The sequence below is a fragment of the Pipistrellus hanaki genome (assembly GCF_964339955.1).
Source record: "Pipistrellus hanaki genome assembly, chromosome: 2".
In the NCBI taxonomy this organism is placed as follows: Eukaryota; Metazoa; Chordata; class Mammalia; order Chiroptera; family Vespertilionidae; genus Pipistrellus; species Pipistrellus hanaki.
Window position 1 is genome coordinate 168,869,870 of NC_140504.1, and position 22,812 is coordinate 168,892,681.

A 22,812-nucleotide genomic window follows, 5' to 3' on the forward strand; every position below is an offset into this window, starting at 1 on the left:
CCAATTTGGATGCCTCCTATTTCTTCTTCTTGTCTGATTGCAATGGCTAGTACTTCCAGTTCTATGTCAAACACGAGTGGTGAGAGTGGGCATCCTTGTCTTGTTCCTGTTCTTAGGGGAAATGGTTTTAGTGTTTGTCCATTGAGTATGATGTTGGCTGTGGGTTTGTCATATATGGCTTTTATTATGTTGAGGTATGATCCTTCTATTCCTACCTTGCTGAGAGTTTTTATCAAGAAAGGGTGTTGGGCCAAAACCGGTTTGGCTCAGTGGATAGAGCGTCGGCCTGCGGACTGAAGGGTCCCGGGTTCGATTCCAGTCAAGGGCATGTACCTTGGTCGTGGGCACATCCCCAGTGGAGGGTGTGCAAGAGGCAGCTCTCTCATTGATGTTTCGAACTCTCTATCCCTCTCTCCTCCTCTCTGTAAAAAATCAATTAAAAATATATATATTTTAAAAAATCAATAAAATATATTTTAAAAAAAGAAAGAAAGGGTGTTGGATTTTGTCAAATGCTTTTTCTACATCAATTGATAAGACTGTGATTTTTATCTCTCAATTTGTTTATGTGATGTATCACATTTATTGATATACAGATATTGTACCATCCTTGCATCCCTGGGATAAATCCCACTTGGTCATGGTGTATGATCTTTCTGATGTTCTGCTGAATCCGATTTTGGCATCTATGTTTATGAGGAATATTGGCCTATAATTATCTTTCATTGTGTTGTCTTTATCTGGTTTTGGTATTAGGGTAATGCTGGCTTCATAGAAGGAGTTTGGAAGTATTCCTTCCTCTTAAATTTTTTTGAATAATCTGGGAGGATAGGTTTTAGTTCTTCCTTGAATGTTTGGTAAAACTCCCCTGTGAAGCTGTTTGGCCCTGGGCTTTTGCTTGCTGGGAGTTTTTTGATGACTGCTTCAATTTCTTCCATAGTTATCAACCTATTGAGATTTCTAAAATCTTCCTGATTGAGTTTTGGAAGATTATATTTTTCTAGGAATATGTCCATTTCCTCCAGGTTGTCCAGTTTGTTGGAGTAGAGTTAGTTGTTCATAGTATTTTTTAACAATCCTTTGTAATTCTGTGAGGTCTGTTGTTATTTCGCCTCTTTCAGATTCATCAGTCTTACAGAAAAATTTCTGGACGTGAACATGGTTCACAGGAACTAAGTATTAGTGAGTTACTGCTATGTCCTAGGCTCTTCACACATGAGGATTAAAAAAGATCCTTAAGATATTTTAGAAATCACTACATATTAACACAATAAGGGTGGATTAAAAGAACTATTTTTTTATAAGATGGATTTATAAGGTGGATTAAGAGAACTATTTTTTTTTCCAGCTTGTGGTCACTGGGATGAGAAACCACCCTATGAATTTACCAGTGCAACTTGCTGCAAGCGCCTGTGTATTTAATCTAACCAAGCAGGATCTTGCTGTAGGAATGCCTGTCCGACTCCTGGCTGATGTGACCCACTTGCTGCTGAAAGCTATGGAACATTTTCCTAATCACCAGCAGGTAAGCATATGGGAATCGGCATTCAAATAGTCCTTTTAGTGTCTCCTACTCATCTCCTACCTCCATATAGTTCAATTCAATAGACCAAGGGTGAAAATACAAATGCCTTTAGAAACTGTACAGTAATAAATTTGTGGTATGACTGAGTGTAGGACGACAGAGAAGTAGAAAACTAAAGTGTGCATTCCCTGCCTAAATAGTATTTAAATCCAAATGTTTAGGGGAATAGTGTAAGCCATATAAAACTCATTTTCAACCTAGATCTTGAGTCTAGGCATAGAGCATCTATCTGTTCTGTGCCATATACTATCAAGTACTGGGATACAGAAATGAATAAGACAAATATTTTCTATGTATAGCAATATGGCAGACTATATAAGGTAGCCAGATGAAAACTCAAAATATTGCATATATATATATATATATATATATATATATATATATATATATATATACATACATACATACACTTACATACACACACATACACACACACACACATTTTTTAATCCTCACCTGAGGCTATGTTTTATTGATTTTATTTTTTCTTTATATATATAATTATATTTTATTCATTTCAGAAAGGGAGAGGGAGAAAGAGAGAGGAACATCAATGATGAACCCTTGCTGATTTGGCTAGGTGGATAGAGCATTGGCCTGTGGAGTGAAGGGTCTTGGGTTAGATTTTGGTCAAGGGCACATGCCTGGGTTGTGGGCTCAATCCCTTGTAGGGGGTGTGTAGGAGGCAGCCAATCAGTGATGTTTCAATCTTTCTCTCCCTCTCCCTTCCTCTCTGAAATCAATAAAAATATGTATGTATGTATGTATGTATGTTTGTTTGTTAAAAAGAAACATCAATGATGAGAGGGAATCATTGATTGGCTGCTTCCTGTTAGGGATCAAGCCTGCAACCCTGTCATGTGCTCTAAACAAGTATCAAACCATGACCTCCTGGTTCAGCCACTGAGCCACACCAGCTGGGCTGTTTTTATTGGTTTTAGAAAGAGATTAGAGAGAAACATTGATGTGAGAGAATCACTGATCAATTGGTTGCCTCCTATACTCTCCCTGATCAGGAATTAATCCCACAACCTTTTAAGAGTCTCATGCTCTACCGACTGAGCTAGCCGGACACTTCTGATCCCACCACCTTTTAGTGTATGGGATGATGCTCTAATCAACTGAACCACCCAGCCAGGGCTTAAATTATATATATATGGGATTTTTAAAATAAATTTTATTGATTTTTTACAGAGAGGAAGGGAAGAGGGATAGAGAGTTAGAAACATCGATGAGAGAGAGAGACATCAATCAGCTGCCTCCTGCACACCTCCTCCTGGGGATGTGCCCGCAACCAAGGTGCATGCCCTCGACTGGAATCGAACCTGAGATCTTTCAGTCCTCAGGCCGATGCTCTGTCCACTGAGTCAAACTGGTCAGGGCTTAAATTATATTTTTAACTCTAAAAAGTTAGCAGTGAGTTGGCAAGTTAGTAAAAAATATGTCTAAAACCAAATAAAAATGGCAACCCACATTGGTGAGTGGATTATATTTAATATAGCTTAATTAAAGACAGCTTCCCTCAAACTACATAAACTTTGGTCTTTGTTTTTCATGGCCTCTGGAAGCCAAAACAGGACCCATCCAAAGTCTGTCAGAACAGAGGGAAATTAGCTGCAATTATCCTACTTCTTATCCTATTTGTCATCTAAAGGAAAAGAAAAAAAATGTTCTGGTAAACTTATATGTGTCCAGTGGAAGTCATTATTTCAACAGTAGATGGCCAAAATGAAGGTTGTAAAACATAAGTGGGGTTTCATCTGTCTTCCTCTGTTTTTGTTTGTTTGTTTTTGTTTTTAATATAGAGGCTACTCCTGTTTAAAAAATAACAACAAAGCACTATTTTATTTAGGATTTTTTTTCTCCCTTTGGTTCTTTAGTTGCAGAAGAATTGCCTCCTTTCACTTTGCAGTGACCGGATCCTTCAAGATGTTCCATTTAACAGGCAAGTGACAGTCCTAAAACTTAAAATGGGATAAAACAGAATTTTAGAAATCTGTCTTGAGTGATTTCTTTTTTCTTTTTCTTTTTTTAAATATATTTTTATTGGTTTCAGAGAGGAAGGGAGAGGGAGAGAGAGATAGAAACATAAATGATGAGAGAATCATTGATCGGCTGCCTCCTGCACGCCCCACACTGGAGATCGAGCCTGCCGCCCAAGCATATGTATGCCTTGACCAGGAATCAAACCATGACCTTCTACAATAGTTCATAGGTCGATGCTCAACCACTGAGTTACGCCAGCCAAGCCTTAGCTAATTTCGTACCAGTTATATCCCTGGTGTACAATTAATCAAGGGATCATATGATGTCTTATAGAATGCTAAATCTACTTTCTCTAGTTCAGTGTCTTGATATTCATGATAACAGATGAGCCCTGTTTTCATAGCCCCTTGCTTAAGAATTTATATTGATTATAGTTTTAAAAATATCCATACAATAATGAATAATGTGGGCTAAAGAAACTGAGGGATATAGAAATTCAGTGTCTTGCCCATGGTTTTGTGACTAGTAATTATCAGACTAGGAGTCTTCTAGTTCTAGTCCGGTGTTCTTTTCTCTGTATCATACGTCTTATTATCAGTTGTTTGATATTGAGTTATAGAATAAACTTTTTAAGAGGAAACTTTTAAGCAGAGGTTTAAGGAAGACTAAATTCCATTAAGTAAAAAGGATTCTTTTGTTTTCTAAGATGCTATAATTTGGGAGCTAAAAGAGATTTTTTTCTTCTTCTATTTTATAATTTTTAATGATGATATTTTAAAAAATAAATTTATACTGAAATGTATATTTCTCAAGCAGCAATTTTAATGTGATTTACTTTTATTTTGTTAACAGTACACTGTTATCTGGCATGGCTGAGGAATGAGGTGTTCCATTTACTATTTAAAATAAGTAGTTTGGTGAAGCACTGGAATCGCCAGGCACTGTGCTGTGTTTTACATATGCTTACTCGGTCCTTACATCAGTTCTGTGAAATGATTACTCTTGTAATCTTCATTTTACAGATGAGGAAACAGAGGCACACAGAGCTTTAGTAACTTGCTCAAGGTGATAAGATAGTAAGTAGCAGAATTTAGATTTAAATCGAGACTGACTGAGAGCCTGTACTTTTTACGCCATGCTATATGCTTTAAAGATGAAGCTAGTTGAGTAGATTGTTTTATGTTTTGGGAACTGTACAAATAAAGGCATGGAGGAAGTCAATAATAATAGTAGTAAAAAAATAATCTTTATAAAAAGTTTGATGTGTGTCAAATTCTGTACTAAGTCTTAAGCTTGATAAGTGATATCATTTAGTCCTCATGATGGTCCCATAGAATAGGTCTTATTATTTTACTGGAGGCCTAATGCACGAAATCTGTGCCAGAGTAGGCCTTCCTTCCCCCGGCTGCCGGCACCAGCTTCCCTCTGGCACCGGGACCTGGGCTTCCCTCAGCCCTAGATTTGTCTGGAAGGACATCTGGTCTAATTAGCATATTACGATTTTATGATTATAAATAGATGAGAATATTGAAGTTCAGAAAGATTAAGGAACTTACTCAGGGTCCCAAAGTTAATAAGTGGTAGAAGGTGATATTGAGTCCAGGCTGACTCCAGTTTATGATGTTTTTGTTAATCCTCACCCAGGGATATTTTCCCATTTATTGTTTATTTTATTTTTTTATAGAGAGTGGAAAGGAGGGGGAGAGACACAGAGAGAGAAACATTGATGTGAGAGAGACACATTGATTGGTTGCCTTCCACACAAACCTGAACGAGGGCCAGGGATTGAACTGCAACAGAGGCGCATGCCCTTGACAAGAATCAAAACTGGGACTCTTCAGTCTGCAGGCTGATGCTCTGTCCACTGAGCCCAACCACCCAGGGCCCATAATGCTTGTTTTTAATCTTTATTGTCCAGATTATTACATGGCTAGCCCTTACTTCCTCAAAAGGTTCCGTGAGACATCCCCTAGGCACCCTATGTAAAAGTTCAACATTTCATGTCTTCTCTTTCACTGCTTTTTTCTCTGTATAGCATGTCAGTACCTAGTCGTACCATATATTTATTATCTGATTTATGATCTGTTTCCTCCACTAAAATGTAAACCCTGTAAGAGTAGCAATATTTTTATTTTATTCAGTATTCTGTCTCTGATACCAAGAACAATGTTTGGCATAAAGCAGGAGCTCAATAAATGTTTGTGAGTGAATGAATTTACTGTTGTGCTAGCTACTATGAGGAACTCAGAAAATATATGTTACTACATTATAGAAATCACTACAGAATAGAAATGTGTTATAATTTTAGAAGATGAATGCCCTATAGTTTTGACTTATTTCATTACAAAGGTTTTGTCAGAATTAATATTGAGGTATTGTTTCCAGAACACTAAGTATAATTATTATTCTCTGTTAATTAAGAGGAATTATCAGTTTCCAACTGGGACTCTGAAATAGTGCCTGCCCCTCCAGAATTAGTTCATGAACTCATTTGTGTGTTTTCAGGTTTGAAGCAGCTAAGCTTGTCATGCAGTGGCTCTGCAACCATGAGGATCAGAACATGCAAAGGATGGCAGTTGCTATCATTTCCATTCTGGCTGCCAAGGTACCTGAGCTCGTGTTTCCCTTATAGTTATTATTTTCCCAAACTCTGAAAGCCACAAAGGTTAGTAAGCCTCTCTGCAAGCATGATTATTCACGCTTGCAATTCAGTATTACAGAATTCCAGGTTGATCAAAGATTTTGCTCTGACCTTAGTCTGTCATAGTGACTGATGTTACATTCACACCAGTAGGTTCTTGGACATTGATTTTGTTGCTTGCTTGCAGCTTTCCACAGAACAAACTGCACAGCTTGGTGCTGAGCTCTTCATTGTGAGGGTAAGTGTTATCTCTTCTATGCAGACCACTAGGCAGTTTTCATGTTCATTGTTTTCAGGCAGTGTTGTGTATCTTCTGATATTTTATACTTTAAAAATTATTTTTCTTTCTTCTAAATGAGTGTATTCATTTCTTTTTATCAAGGCAGCTTTACTCCTTAACAGAGATTGAAAGAGCCCTGAACTAAGAGTCAGATGACCCATACCTAATCTAATTTGCAAACTCATTTTGTGAATTTAGACAAATTGCCTGAACTATTAGTGTGTACATAAGGCTTAAGATCTTATTGAGTTCTAAAATTCTGTGATTTTGTTGAATTTATGAAAAAAATGTAAAGATGATTATACACACAATCTTAAGTGTAAGATTGTGCTAGCCCTAGCTGGTTTGGCTCAGTGGATAGAGTGCCGGCCTATAAACTGAAGGGTCCAGGGTTGGATTCCAGTCAAGGTCACATGCCTGGGTTTCTGGCTTGATCACCAGTAGGGGCTATGCAGAAGGCAGCTGATCAATAATTCTCTCTCATCATTAATGCTTCTCTCTCTCTCTCCCTCTCCCTTCCTCTCTGAAATTAATAAAATATATTTTAAAAAATTTTAAGACTGTGCTAGATGATTTGCGAAAGAATATAATTTAAATAGTTCATACATTATTTTGCTTGCTTACACAGTTGAGGAAATAATATAATGAACAGTGAAAAGTTAAAAACCTTTAAAGAGAGTAAATACGAATAGTGCCTTAGGGAGAACTGGAGGAAAAAATGTCCTGTTTGGGGCTTCCTGTTATAATCCTGGCATGAGGTGTTTGAATAACCATAGTAGATGGAAAAGTCAAGTGAGAGACTCCTTTTTCTATGACATAAATTATGTATGTAATGACAGTGTAAATCATTCATTTGATAGGTAATTAATTATACAATACTCATCACCTACCACTTAAAATGTTAGGAATTCACACTGAATTATATTTCTTTCTCTTTTTTTCTTTTAAGATGTATTTTTTTATGGATGAGGACAATGGGGGATGGGGAAAGGGCAGAGGGTGGGGTGGGAACTTGGAGGTGGGGAGCAGTGGAGGGGGGGGGAAAGGAAGAACATTTGTAATAATATGAACAATAAAGATTTATTAAAAAAAAAAGATGTATTTTTTTAATTGATTTTTTACAGAGAAGATGGGAGAGGGATAGAGAGTTAGAAACATCAATGAGAGAAACATCGATCAGCCACCTCCTGCACAGCCCCTACCTGGGATGTGCCTGCAACCAAGGTACATGCCCTTGACTGGAATCGAACCCGGGACCTTTCAGTTTGCAGGCCAACGGTTCTATCCACTGAGCCAAACCGGTTTCAGCTATTAATGTTTTCTTGTATCTGTTTTAGCAAAGCTGTCTCTTATTCCCAAAAGTGTAATCTAAAAATGGAATTATGGATGCTTTATGGAGGTCTTAAAATATTTAACTTGCAAACTTTAAATTTTGGAGGTTAAAGCTATGCCAGAGATAATATACAAGTGGAATTTCAAAAATGTTATCTTATTTAAATCCAATATAGACTTAATTTTTTTTCCTGCACCCTTGTTTTATTTTATTTTTAAAAAAATATATTTTATTGATTTTTTATTCAGAGAGAAAGGGAGAGAGAGAGTTAGAAACATCGATGAGAGAGAGTCATCGACCAGCTGCCTCCTGCACACCCCCTACCGGGGATGTGCCTGCAACCAAGGTACATGCCCTTTACCGGAATCGAACCTGGGACCCTTCAGTCCCCAAGCCGACACTCTATCCATTGAGCCAAACCGGTCCCGGCTATTTTCTAAAATGTATCTTTATTGTTGAAAATATTACAGATGGCCCTTTTTTTCCCCCTCCCCATTGTCCCCCCTCCTCCCAGGAAATCCAGTATAGACTTTAATTCTCTTACTATTTAGTTTGTCCTTTCTTTTTTCTTTTTCTTTTTTTTTTTCTTTTTAAAATATATTTTATTGATTTTCCACAGAGAGGAAGGGAGAAGAATAGAGAGCTAGAAACGTCGATGAGAGAGAAACATCGACCAGCTGCCTCCTGCACACCCCCCACTGGGTATGTGCCCGCAACCAAGGTACATGCCCTTGACCGGAATCGAACCTGGGACCTTTCAGTCCGCAGACCAACACTCTATCCACTGAGCCAAACCGGTCTCGGCCTTTCTTTTTTTCTTAAGGAAAACTTGAAGATAGAATTAGTTCTTCCATTTCTTACTTTCTCATGCTAAGTTGACTATGATCAAATTTAATACCTCTCAGACTGAATTTCCTCTCCTGAAAAATGGGGATAGAACTACTACAATTTAAGATATAATTTGCCGATGCTAAATAAATGTTTGCTTCATTCTCCCCTTCACCTTTTATATATCGGGAGCTGAAATGAGTATATGTTGTCATCGATTGGATAAGATAGTGGTCCCAAGCTTTAATCATTTTTCTTTTAATATATTTTATTGATTTTACACAGAGAGGAATTGAGAGGGATAGAGAGTTAGAAATGTCAATGAGAGAGAAACATCGACCAGCTGCCTCTTGCACACTCCCTACTGGGGATGTGCCCACAACCAAGGTACATGCCCTTGACCAGAATCGAACCCGGGACCTTTCAGTCCGCAGGCCGACGCTCTATCCACTGAGCCAAACTGGTTTCGGCTGCTTTTCATTTTATTTAGAGGTGATTAGATTCTAGGTACAAACAGAATAACATAGAAGTATCTGTGAAGTTCTTATACTTTTTTCTTGTTGGAGGAATAGTCTGATCTAGGAGGCTGTTTGTTATACTTATAAAAACCTATGGAAGTGTCTTAAGCCATGAGACTAAACCTTATGGACTTTTAATTATTGCCACTAATAATTATAATAACAAATAATGATAATTAATTCTATTTTCCTTCTTTTAGCAACTTCTTCAAATAGTGAAGCAGAAAACCAATCAAAATTCGGTGGATACCACTTTGAAATTTACTTTGAGTGCACTTTGGAACCTCACAGATGAATCTCCAACCACTTGCAGACACTTTATTGAAAACCAAGGGTTAGAACTCTTCATGAGGGTTCTAGAGGTTAGAATGGGAATTTAGCCTACAGTTTTGACATTTATTGATTGAATTAAGCATTTATTATATTTTATTCTGTACGTAGTTATAGGTTTCTCTTTCTTTTTACAGTCTTTTCCAACCGAGTCATCCATTCAACAGAAAGTTCTAGGACTTTTGGTAAGATATAAGCATTTCCTGCTTACTTCAAAGCTATAATTATTTTCTGTCTGAGGTAATACATTGAAGTTGCTATTGTATTTATAAATACTTAATGACATTAGAAAACATGTATTTTAACTAAGTAAAAAAGCAGTGTACAAACTATATGTACATATTAAGGTTTTCACCACATTAAAAGGAAAAATATGAATTACATACTTTATATTTTTTGTATAGTACAAACTTCGTGAGCATGATTTACTTTCATAATCAGAAGGGAAAAAAAATCTCATTTAAAAATGCCACATACAAAAAAAAAGAAAAAAAATGGTCACTAACCTAAAGTATTTTTAGAGGCTGTGTTTGGTAATTAATAATTACTACCTAAAAGACTGCTTAACAAATCATATATTCAGTAAATATATTGGATTTGGTGAAAGTGAGCCCTCTAGGAATTTGAGACAAAAATCTAAAGATCAAGTGTTTTATGGATCAAAGATAAAGGATCAAATGCTTTAATATCTGCAACAGGCAAAGTGCCCATGTGGTAAAAAAACATTTTAGAGCAGACCTCTGTTCTTAAGAAATTAGATCATAGGAGACATAGATTAGTGAGTAAAGATATGTAGATTTCTGTTTGTTTTCCAGATGCAAGACTTTGAAATACTGAGCAATAAGAGATCGATTTGGAGCACAGCTGGAGGCTGGCATTTAAGAAGGACCTATCTATTCACTATAGCTTTAGTTATATATAAAGTAGAAAATGTAAAATGACCTAACTGCCCAGTAAAAAGGAAATGTTAAATAAATTAACTGGTTAGAACATTTTTCCAATGTGCCAAGGTTGCAAGTTCTTTTCTGGGTCAAAATCAACCAATGAATGCATAAATAAGTAGAACAACAAATCTATGTCTCTCTTGCTCCCTTTCTCTCCCTTCCTCTCTAAAAATGAGTAAATTTTGCCGAGGCCGGTTTGGCTCAATGGATAGAGCGTCGGCTTGGGGACTGAGGGGTCCCAGGTTCGATTCCGGTCAAGGGCATGTACCTTGGTTGTGGGCACGTCCCCGGTGGGGGGTGTGCAAGAGGCAGCTGATCGATGACTCTCTCTCATCGATGTTTCTGACTCTCTCTCTCTCTCCTTTCCTCTCTGTACAAAATCAATAAAAATATATTTAAAAAAAAATAAAAATGAGTAAATTTTAAAAATTAAGAGTTACCCTTAAAAAAAAAAAATGAAAAAAAAGAATGAGGATTAATCTTCAGAGTAGTGTGATAAATGGAAACCCCTCCGTTGTTTCCCGTGTGACCACAGGGCCTCCTCATGTGCTGCCAAGGGAAGCCCTTCCGTCCCAAGTCCAGAAAGAACGCCTGCCTTCTGTCGCCCGGCAGGCAGACTCCGGTGGTGTGCAGTGGGGATGGAAGGCTATGAAATTTTTAAGGCACAGATTGCTCTATTGCTTAAACAAATGGGTGCTTTTGTCTTAATCTTATTTAGGCTCTCCACAGTATTTAGAACTACTAGTTCCTTTACCCTTCTGATATACTCACCCCTCTCTGCTTTCTAGATACCAAACTTTTCTGGTTTTCTTCCTACTCTCCTGCTCTTGTTTCCTAACTTGGGTTTAACCACAGCCGTGCATGAGGATAGGCCCGTGGTTATAAATTATAAGGGAAGACTTTTCCTTTTAGGTCAGAGAGTAGATTACAGTGGGTTTCTTTTTCATGTACCTATGTTAAATCCACTCTTTTATTGAGGTGTAACACTTTTAAAGTCTTTCTTTTGTATATGAAGTCTTAGTTCCAATTTTTACCCCTTACCGTCTGGCCTTGCATGCCCATTAAAACCAGTTCTCTGCCCCTGCAGGTTGGTGATGACCTGTTACTGCTCTAGTTTGGTTCTGTTTGCTACATATTTAAGGGTTGCTAACTGTTATTCACCCAGCACTTCTAGATATTTTATATCAGGACATTTTTCGGTTATCTATTTAACAATTTTACCTGAAAAGGGACTCACTACTGTTTATTATGTTGTTTGGAGAGGAGAGAGAAAAAATCACCCATAATCCCACTGTGCTAATATGGCAACAGACTTCAGCTATGTCCATATACAGGTACATGTTAAAATCATTTCAATCTCTGTTGTTTTTTAAAGTACAAAAGGTCATAGGCATTTACTATATGTTACTTTTAATTTTTCCCCCCAGAACAATATAGCTGAAGTACAAGAATTGCATTCTGAATTAATGTGGAAGGATTTTATAGACCACATCAGCAGTCTCCTGCACAGTGTGGAAGTGGAAGTCAGTTACTTTGCAGCAGGAATTATCGCCCATTTAATATCTAGAGGTGAACAAGCTTGGACGCTGAGCCGTAGCCAGAGGAATTCTCTTCTGGATGATCTGGTAGGGTCATTTGATGTTTTCTGGAAGCATCCACACAATATTCATAGTGCTTAAAATATCAAAGCTTCATAATGCAATAATGCAGTGCTAAATAATTATTGTAATCCTTTTTTGTGTATCTTGTGTCTTGCAGCATTCAGCTATTTTGAAATGGCCAACTCCAGAGTGTGAGATGGTAGCATACAGGTAATTAGCAAGATTATTAATATTAAGACAGTAACCTAGTCATTTTGCTTGCCTAGAGGTCCTACTACTAGTAAATGTGTAATTCCTACTAGGTAATAATCCCCTCTATCCCCCGTCCCCACTGGTTTTAAAAGAAGCAAAGTATTTTTACTTTCTGCTACCTCTCATTCATCATTCCTTCCTTTATTCCACTTTTATTGAAGACAGATGCCAGGGATTTGTTTTTTTGCTCTTGAAATTCAAAGAGGAGTAAGAGATGGGGCTTGCACACAAGAACCTAGTGAGGGAGACCAAATGTGAATCAGATATAATTTACTGTTATTCGAGTGTGCATAGAAGGCTATACAGTTAAAGACAATAGTAGATTATGAGCTGAATTTTGAGAGATAATCAGGTAAGGGCATAAGATTTTAGGAACAGGAAACAGTATATTCATATAAGGAGTTCCAAAACAAGATCGAGAGAACTAGAAGTAGCACCAGATTCGTTTAGGGAAACAATTTATAATAATTTATTAAGATGCATACTAGATGCCTAACTCTGCTTATGACAATTAGTTGACTTGATAGCTAATTTGTTACTTGAAATATTCCAGTTGGCTGCATAATATTATTACCACTTATTATTGTTGTCTACTTCATAAATGCTGATGCTGCCAACATTTATGATTCCCCCAACTTATATTTTATCCGCTTTTGGGCAGAAGACCAGTAGAAATAGGAAGGCTAATTCTAGACCTCCTTCACGGTGTTCTTCCAGTCAGTTACCAACTAACTTTTTCTTTTCTAGGTTTTCCAGCCAAGGACTGTTATTCTTTAAATGTGTATCTTCAAGACCAAAAAAAGTACTTTTGAAAAGAAAAAAAAAATTCTGTGTTAGCACCTTGTTCTAGTCACCTTCCATCTTTTCTACCAAGACTTCTCAGAATATGGTCCTTTTTTCAATGTCTAAGACAAAGAAAAGATATACTGATAGCTTATTTATATTAGTTTAAAAATAGTTGGATAAAATTTATAGAATGAAAAGCTCAGGAATCATTGCTTTAGGAAATGACACTACGTCCTGGCTGGGTGGCTCGGTTGATGGGAGCACCGTCCCGTACACCAAAAATGTTGAGGGTTTGATTTCTGGTCAGGGCATATGCCTTGGTTACAGGTTCATCCCCCAGTCGAGTTGTGAACAGGAGGCAACTGATTGATGTTTCTCTTTTACATCCATGTTTCTCTCTCTCTCTCCCTTTCTTTCTATTATAATAAATAAACTTATCCTCAGGTGAGGAATTTTAAAAAAAATAAGTAGAGGACGTAACTTTTCTTTTCTTTTGTACTCTTAGGTCTTTTAATCCATTTTTCCCATTACTTGGCTGTTTCACAACACCAGGAGTCCAGCTATGGGCAGTTTGGGCCATGCAACATGTCTGCAGCAAGAATCGTATGTACCAAACAGAAACTTGTTTTTCTTCCTCAAGGAAAATTCTCCTTACTTAGAAAAGCCATTTCTGAATTGTGTATTTAAGTGATTTTTAAGGACAAACCTTTAAATACTACATAAGTATTTAAAAGAATTTTAGTTTATAAAGTACATTTATTTTTTTCAGAATGAGCTTGCCAATAGTAGATGCTGAATGATAATGGTGAATGAGACTTACATTGTTCTAACATAGAATATAAAAATTAGGAGCCACTCTAGCCAATTTGGCTCAGCAGTGAAGAGTGTCTGCCTGGGGAATGAAGTTTTGATTCTGGTTTGATTCTGGTCAAGGGCATATGCCTGGGTTGCAGGCTTGATCCCCTGTAGGAGGTATGCAGGAGGCAGCAGATCAATGATTCTCATCAAAGATGTTTCTCTCTTTCTCTCTCCCTTCCTCCCTCCCTCCCTCTTTCTCAAATCAATAAAAAAATACATTTAAAAATAAATAAATAAAAGGGTCAAGAGAACCGAAGTTTTATTCAATAACCCAGACATTTTTTTAAATTTTAAAAAATAAAAATTAGCCTACAGTGGATTCATTTTTTGAGCAAAATGTCTTAAGGAGATCCAATATTTATGGTACATTCCAGTATCCAGTCCTTATCTACACAAAATTTTCCCATTCAAGATGTTGCTCTCTGCACCCATAGTCTGTGGAGAAGCAAAGCATTTAGATCAGGGTGTTTGGTTTTTTTAAAGTTTTTAGAGAGAGAAAGAAGAGAGATATCACTGTGCTGCCTCCTGCATGCACCCGAATGGGGAATCAAGCCCAAAACCTGTACATATGCCCTAACAGGAGTCAAATAGGTGACCTTTCAGTGCATAGGATGATATTCAACCAACTGAGTCGCACCAGCCAAGGCCTAGATCAGGTTTTATATCTCTTTTTTAAAGATTATGAATCAACTCTTAGTTATCCTATCTAATAAAAGAGTAATATACAAATTGACCATCACTCCAACACACAAGATGGCTACCACAAAATGGCCAGCAGGGGAAGGCAGTTGGGAGGGACCAGGCCTGTAAGGGAGGGCAGTTGGGGGTGATCAAGCCTTCAGGAGAGGGAGTTAGGGGTGACCAGGCCAGCAGAAGAGAGAAGTTGAGGGCAACCAGGCCTGCAGGGGAGAGCAGTTGGGGGAGACCAAGTCTGCAGGAGAGGGCAGTTAGGGGAAAACTTGCTGGCAGGGGAGCAGTTAGGCATCAATCAGGCTGGCAGGGGAGTGGTTACGGGATGATCAGGCTGGCAGGCAGAAGCAGTTACGAGCAATCAGGAAGACAAGCAGGTGAGCAGATGGGAGCCAGCAGTCCTGGATTGTGAGAGGGATCTCTGACTGCCCGTTTGGGGATTAGGCCTAAACAGGCAGTCAGACATACCTTGAGGGGGTCCCAGATTGGAGAGGGTGCAGGCTGGGCTGAGGGACACACACCCCATGCACGAATTTCGTGCACCAGGCCTCTAGTTTATTAATATAAGTTTATTCCATAAATTATTTTAAATGTTGCACAAGAAACACATAGAAGCACTGTTTTTTAAATTAAAAATCAGGACCAGCCGGGACCGGTTTGGCTCAATGGATAGAGCGTCGGCTTGGGAACTGAAAGGTCCCGGGTTCGATTGCGGTCAAGGGCATGTACCTTGGTTGCGGGCACATCCCCAGTAGGGGGTCTGCAAGAGGCAGCTGGTCGATGACTCTCTCTCATTGATGTTTCTAACTCTCTATCTCTCTCCCTTCCTCTCTGTACAAAAATCAATAAAATATATTTTTTTTTAAATAAAATAAAATAAAAATCAGGACCAACACCATCAGTCATTAGAGAAATATAAATTAAAGCCACAATGAGGTTCCAGGCCACACATACTGGGAAGGATGCCTGTAATCAAAATGATGGACAAGGACAAGTGTTGGCGAGAATGCGAAACAACTCCTTTACATTCTTCGCTGATAGGATGGAAAAACTATATGACCACTTTAGGAAGCAATTTGGTGATTTCTTCTAAAGTTAAACGTACACTTAGCATTTGTCCAGCATTCCAGGTATTTCATCAAGATCAATGAAATGGAAAGTCTACCAAAAAACTTAAACAAGAATTATACCACAGGTGTATTAGTACATTTGCAAAACTCATCAAAATGTAGAGTAACTTTAATTTGGTCTTATTCTATGTAAATTATACTTTAATAAATGACCAAAACTAATAAGGCTTTAAAAGTCATGTGTACAAAAACATTTTTAAATAAAAATGCAGAAATAAAGAAAATTGCATGTACAATATCAGTGACATTAAATTAAAAAATACAGAAATGCGGGTGGGGGTGGGGGTACTGGTGGAGAAGGTGAAGGGATTGAGACGTACAATTTGACAATTATAAAAATAGTCATAGGAATGAATAGTCATATAGGAAATACAGTCAAGGATATTGTAATAATCATGTATGATGTCAAATAGGTACTGGAAATATTGGGGAAACACTTTGTAAAGTATATGATTTTCTAACCATTATGCTGTACACCTAAAACTAAAAAACAATAATATTGAATATAAACTGTAGTTTTAAAGTAAAATAAAATAAAATAATATATATTAAAAATAGGAAATGCATAAAAATGTAACAAGCACCTATCTTGCTTGTGATTTGGTGTCAAATAAATTTTCTTTTCCAGATTGTCTATGTCTAAAGGTTATGATTAAAATATAAATGTAAATATATATATATATATATATATATATATATATATATATATGGTACATACATTATGTGCAGGAACTGGCAGTGTAGACATAACATCATTACAAAGGTATTTATCAATCTGTAGCATATATTAGCAGTCAGTAACAAAAGAGCTAAGATTTAAGTGTGAAAAGATAATTATTTTGTGTGTGTGTGGAATAATATTTTAAGTGTTTTAAGAAAAGCTCTTTCTCTTGTTTTCTGCCAGCCTCAAGGTACTGCAGCATGTTGATTGAAGAAGGAGGATTGCAGCATTTATACAACATCAAAGAACATGAACAGACTGACCCCCACGTCCAGCAGATTGCCGTGGCCATCCTGGACACTTTAGAAAAACACATCGTCCGCCATGGGAGGCCGCCTCCCTGTAAAAAACAAGCCCAGGCCAGACTGAATTGATAGCCACAGGCAACTGAATAATTGGGTCACAGGAATGCTTTTTGTGATAGGCTTATTAGGAGTATCTTCTGTGATGTTTTGGGGTTTCTCTAACAAGAGTATTAGATCAGTTTGGGATTGATGATGTACAGTACTGCCCATGTGAACAGTCTCTAATTTGTTTTGTGATTTTTAACTTATGAGGTAAGAAGGGTCTCTTCCTTCATCATTGCTTTTTTAGAAAAATTTCCACATCTCTCAGTGTTTGAGCTTACCTGTGCTTGAAATTCTACAGTTTTATGATAAAAGTTTGCACGAACCCTTAGGCCAGACTTTCTGACCTTAAAGACCCTTCTCATCAGTTTGCAGTTTCAGATAAGCTGTTAACCTGATGTCTGAAACTGCTTCAGTTGTAAATTTTATAATGCTTGTATAAAATGCCTTTATTCTCTGTCTGTGTACCTTTTATTAGATGCCCTCCTTAGTGTGAAAGAATGGAAATCCGAACCCTCTCCTCGGGAAAGCAACTCACTGGCTGGGGCTTGGATAGCTGGGAGAAAAACATATTGAAAAGAGAAGCTATTCGGGGTAACAGAGTTTAGGAACTGGGAAGAGGTCTGGTCTTACGGGATGGCTGTTAAGCTGGAGCAGGCTGTCCTTCTGGAGTCCACATCTCCTGGGCAATGAGCTGCAGCTTCTTCCTGTTTATTCCTGGAAGCATGTGCTTCTGCTTCCTACACATGTTCTCTAGAAAACATCTCCCCAGGCAGCACAGTGTAAAATGTTAACGGCGTTCTGTGCTAATTAACTCTCTGGATCGATAGGTCACATCATTGTGAAAATGGGAATTTTTTAAATGTCTTGTTAAAAATGACCATTTTTGTCCCTCTATTTCAAAGTAATTTTGTCCAATGGAATAGAGAGACTGCACACGATGTTACCTGCTCAGTTAAATTACACTTGACAACAGTACATTTTGCCACAAGAAGTTAAGTTTCTTTTGTTTCAAAATAACATGTATCTTAATGTTTTTAATCTTGGAGAAGAATGTCCACATCATACTGCCAAAATGAACAAGAAGAATTAGACTGTTGTTAAATGTAGTGATTCTAGCTGTAGTGCATAAAAGAAAATACTTTTTTTTAAAAAAAATATATTTTATTGATTTTCCACAGAGAAGAAGGGAGAGGGATAGAGAGCTAGAAACGTCGATGAGAGAGAAACATTGACCAGCACATCCTACTGGGGATGTGCCCGCAACCAATGTATATGCCCTTGACCGGAATCGAACCTGGGACCTTTCAGTCCGCAGACCGACGCTCTATCCACTGAGCCAAACCAGTTTCGGCAAGAAAATACGTTTTGATGGATTTTTTTTTTTTTTTTTTATACAATTGCCTTTCCTTTAAGATACCTGTTATGGTATAGTAAAGAATTAGTAATCGTTATATCAATAACAGCAGTTGGGAGGCAACAAGTCACCAAAAAACTTAATTCCCAATTAAAATTTTACTTTGTGATTGAAGTTAATCACAATCTCAGATGAATGCATTTTTTTTATAGATGACCAAATGTTTTCAGTAGAGATTTTAAATGGTATATTTAAATTATAGTGATTATTCAGAAGCATTTTTATTTTGAAAGGAGCTGGTTTACTAGTATGCTGATAATATTTTCAACATTGACATTTTGTACCAGTATTACAATAATCATACTTGAATTATTTGGTACTCCTCCATGGGGATGAAAATTTAAACTAACGTAGGTCTTTAAGAACCATTAAAAATCCAATAAAATTGTGTGTTAATTCTGACTTAATTGGTTTAAAATATGTTATAGATACAGGATAAATTTTTACAGAATAAAACTATTTCAAATGAAATAGAAAATTATTTTAAGATCCCCCCCCTTTTTTTTTAATTCTATTGTCTAAGGCAAAATATAGAAAATAGGGCAGCCTACAGTAGCTTGGAAGTTGCTACTACCGTGTTTCCCCGGAAATAAGACATCCTCCGAAAATAAGACCTAGTGCAACTTTGGGAGAAAAAATTAATATAAGACACTGTCTTATTTTTGGGGAAGCAGGGTAGCTATGTTGACCACTTCCAAGTCTCCTGGCTTGTGTAGTAAAAGGAAAGCCTGTTTGAAAGTTTGGCTTTAAGTTCCTGTTATATTCTGTTCAAAACAAAGTGCATGTTCCTTATAGGCTACTCCTAGATTTTTCCCAACAAGTTATTTTCAGGAATGGCTAAAGATGTACAAAAAAGAATAAATCTCTTACACAGAATAACTGGTTGATAGATGAAGACTCAGATATTTTCATTTACTGCTTTGAGCACTGGTGATGGCCAAACACCTCTGAGTCTTTTTTTTTTAATATATTTTATTGATTTTTTACAGAGAGGAAGGGAGAAGGATAGAGTTAGAAATATTGATGAGAGAGACATTGATCAGCTGCTTCCTGCACAACCCCCACTGGGTATGTGCTTGCAACCAAGGTACATGCCCTTGACCGGAATCGAACCTGGGACCTTCCAGTCCGCAGGCCAACGCTCTGTCCACTGAGCCAAACCGGTTTGGCACCTCTGAGTCTTAAAAGCAAAATAATTGATCACTTCCAAAATATGTAAAAATTGTAGTGCCTTTATTGTTGGGATGGTTCTTAAAATTGTATATCTAATTAAGGCACATAATTGTTTCTAAGGTCTTGAATCTGGCTAAAATATCGAAATTATAAGGCATAACTGGCCTCTCTCTAGAGTGAGAACCTGTTAGGCCTTCCTTTTGCATTTGTTTAGCAGAATTTAGCAGCACTTGGTGCCTTCAAAGGTTACTTCTTCAGTGGCTATAAGGTACTATTTCAAGCACAATTAAGACGAGAGTTGAGCCACTCATTGCTCAAATCAAGGTGCGCTCAGATATTGTAAAAGAACACTACAGCAGTCCACAAGCAACAGCAAGAGATGAACAGGAAATGGAATTAGACGTTAAAGTATAATAATGCATGTTGGTGGTATTGTTAAGTAAAACAAGAGCAGCCTGAAATTAAAGCAAAAATTAAGCCTTCTCTTTGTTTCCATCAAGTAAGTTTGACTTTGGCCTTTGAACTCTAAAAAAATTTTTTTTTTTTTTCTTTTTGCAGTTGGAAAAAAAAAATCAAGTAGTAATAAAGGGTTAGTTTACCTTCTGGCCAAGGCCTCCGTGGCTACTGACCTTAGTTGAGGATTTAAAAAATCATATCAGATCCACAATTCCAGGAATTGACTTACATATTATGACTACTCACTCTGGAACAGGAATGCTGTTTAGTGGCATCAGTCAACTTATGTGAATTAGCCATGATTGCAATGAATTGCCCTAAAGCTGCCACGGGAATTTAATTTTATCTTTGGATTATAAACAGCCCAGGAATTACATTCATGTGTAAAAACATTAATCCTATGTATTCAGCCTGCGAAGTTGCTTTGCTAATGGAACCTTTTGAGTTGGCCCTTTTTCTCCCCATTCACTTGCATTTGGCTGTGTTTATTGTTGTTATTATACCATGTGTAAGATGGCATTGGGCCATCTTCTAGCCCTTTGGACCACAGTTAAAATAGATATATTTTTATTGATTTCAGAGAGGAGGGGAGAGTGAGGGAGAAATAGAAACATCAGTGATGAGAGAGAATCATTGATCGACTGCCTCCTGCACATCCCCCCTTATTGGAGATCGAGCCTGCAACCCAGGCATATGCCTTTGACGTGAATTGAACCCAGGACCCTTCAGTCCATAGGCCGACGCTCTATCCACGGAGCCAAACCAGCTGGGGCTGGAACACGTTTTAATGAAAACATTTTATGTATTAAATTAGGGAAGATCAGATTAAGGAATCATGGTTTTGGCCTACTGTTTCAAAATGCATGGGTAACACTCACCCACCATGCCTTCCTGCCATAGAACAATGTACTCAAGTTTGAAAAGATGTCATTAGTAGCTGGGCAAGTTTTTTATTTGTTGAAAACCTATCCCTCTGCTGCCCTCTAATGGTATTTTTACCAGTACGTTCTTTGATTATTGTGCAACTTTCCTTGGGATAAACAGTATTACTAAAACTAAAGATATAAGTTATTGTCAGCTGATGTAGGCAGTTTTATCTGTATAATATTTATTTGGGACTTTGTGGTTAGAGCTTCAGGGTAGTATTCTAAGACAGTTTATAGAAAGATTTGCAAACTTACGGTTTCCCTCTCAAATCCATTATAGCAGTTTCAAATGACTGTGGGTATTGGATATTTAATCTTTATCATTTTCTTTGTGTTGGCACATTTTTAATTTTTATTGTTAACTCATGGACTGATTATTTTAAGAATAATGCAAATCCAACCTTTATCCAGTGATGAGAATAGCAGTATAATGGGGACATTTGCTGAATATGCTTTAAATGAGTAATTACCTTTTTTTAGTATTTCATAATCTTTGCATGACATGGTACACTCCTAATTATACATTCTTTGGTTTCCAGATCTTTTTAAAAAAAAATTTTGTTTTCTTTTATTCATTTTAGAGAGAGAAAGAGGAAAGGGGAAAGAGAGAAATATCAGTTTGTCGTTTCACTTATTTATGCATTCATTGGTTGATTCCTGACCGGTTATCAAATCAGCAACTTTGGCATATCGGGATGATGCTCTCTCAACAACTGAGCTACCCAGCCAGGGCCAGTTTCCAAATCTTAACCTAAGAGACACGTTCTCCACTGATTGGTAGCCTAAGAGAGAGCTTTCTCTGCCTATTTCTTTCCTCCCCAGTTTTTTGGGGTAAACTATGAGCAAAATCAATGCTATTCCTCCTTTCTCGGGATGAAGCAGAACTCTTTGACAGCACAACCTAATTTTATAGCTAGACGGAATGTCTACAAAGACTATTTAGAAAATCTAATCTTATCAAAATTATTTAATGGGAAATTATCGATCTACTTCATAGTGTGTGCTCACTTTGGGACTCACTTTTGGGAAAACTGTTCAGATTGGATTCTTTTAAGCTTATTTTAATCAACCTCGAAGCAAGAAGCTACTTAGCTAGTGGAAGCTGAACACACTTTCATAAAAGCAAGAAATTCTTGAGTGTTTTTTCCCTTAAATGGGAGGATGTTATATCAAGATTTATACTTTCAGATAATCTGCAAGAATAAAAATTTTTAATCCCTGACTTTTGTGTAATTCCCACTATTAAATTCTGACTTGTGAGTGTGAAAAAAGAAAAGCTATCTTTTGCTTGAATTCTAGTGGAAGAGTTTAACTCCTTGCAAAGGATATCATTGGAAAGTATAATGTGTACACATTTCAGAGTCTCAGTTTCCTGGACTGAAGGCGCTGTTCTCACTGTGGCCAGATAAATGGCAGTGTTCTGTACACGAATCATGCTATATTTTAAACCAGGACATCACTTAGATATTAATGTTGTGTGTAAAGATTTTTGTTTTTGGAATTTCTTTTTTTTGCCTAAATAAATGTTATAAATTTTATGTTAAGTGTGTCTTGTCTACTTTGATTCTAGACATTTGTTTTAAAATTTAATACTAATGCAAGATTCAGATTCCTTAATTTATCCTTCTTGAAAAATTGCTTTTCGAAAAGACCAATGGTTTTGTTACCGGCACTGTTAATTCTTGATGCGTTAGTTTGGTAAAGAAATGTGAGAATATGCCGGAACCGGTTTGGCTCAATGGATAGAGCGTCGGCCTGTGGACTGGAAGGTCCTGGGTTCAATTCTGGTCAAGAGCATGTACCCTGGTTGTGGGCACATCCCTGGTGGAGGCTGTGCAGGAGGCAGCTGGTCGATGTTTCTAGCTCTCTATCCCTCTCCATTCCTCTCTGTAAAAAAATCAATAAAATATATATATTTTTAAAAAGAAATGTGAGAATAAACAAATCATCTTTTCTATCAAAGAACAGTTTAGACAGCTGCCTTTTTGAATTACATGACTTGGCAGCCAC

General features: G+C 37.2%; 1 protein-coding gene across 1 annotated transcript in view; it reads left to right on the plus strand.

Annotated features, from left to right (window-relative positions):
- ZYG11B (zyg-11 family member B, cell cycle regulator) overlaps positions 1–22,340 on the plus strand; it is an 83,160-nt gene extending 60,820 nt beyond the window's left edge. The window contains exons 5-14 of the mRNA XM_084872905.1: positions 1,349–1,525; positions 3,466–3,530; positions 6,077–6,176; positions 6,400–6,450; positions 9,372–9,533; positions 9,639–9,686; positions 11,873–12,070; positions 12,204–12,256; positions 13,590–13,687; positions 16,667–22,340. Coding sequence (XP_084729031.1) covers positions 1,349–1,525; positions 3,466–3,530; positions 6,077–6,176; positions 6,400–6,450; positions 9,372–9,533; positions 9,639–9,686; positions 11,873–12,070; positions 12,204–12,256; positions 13,590–13,687; positions 16,667–16,857 — 1,143 coding nt within the window. The 3' untranslated portion in view covers positions 16,858–22,340. The remainder of the gene's footprint in view (positions 1–1,348; positions 1,526–3,465; positions 3,531–6,076; positions 6,177–6,399; positions 6,451–9,371; positions 9,534–9,638; positions 9,687–11,872; positions 12,071–12,203; positions 12,257–13,589; positions 13,688–16,666) is intronic.
- The last annotated feature ends 472 nt before the right edge of the window (positions 22,341–22,812 follow it).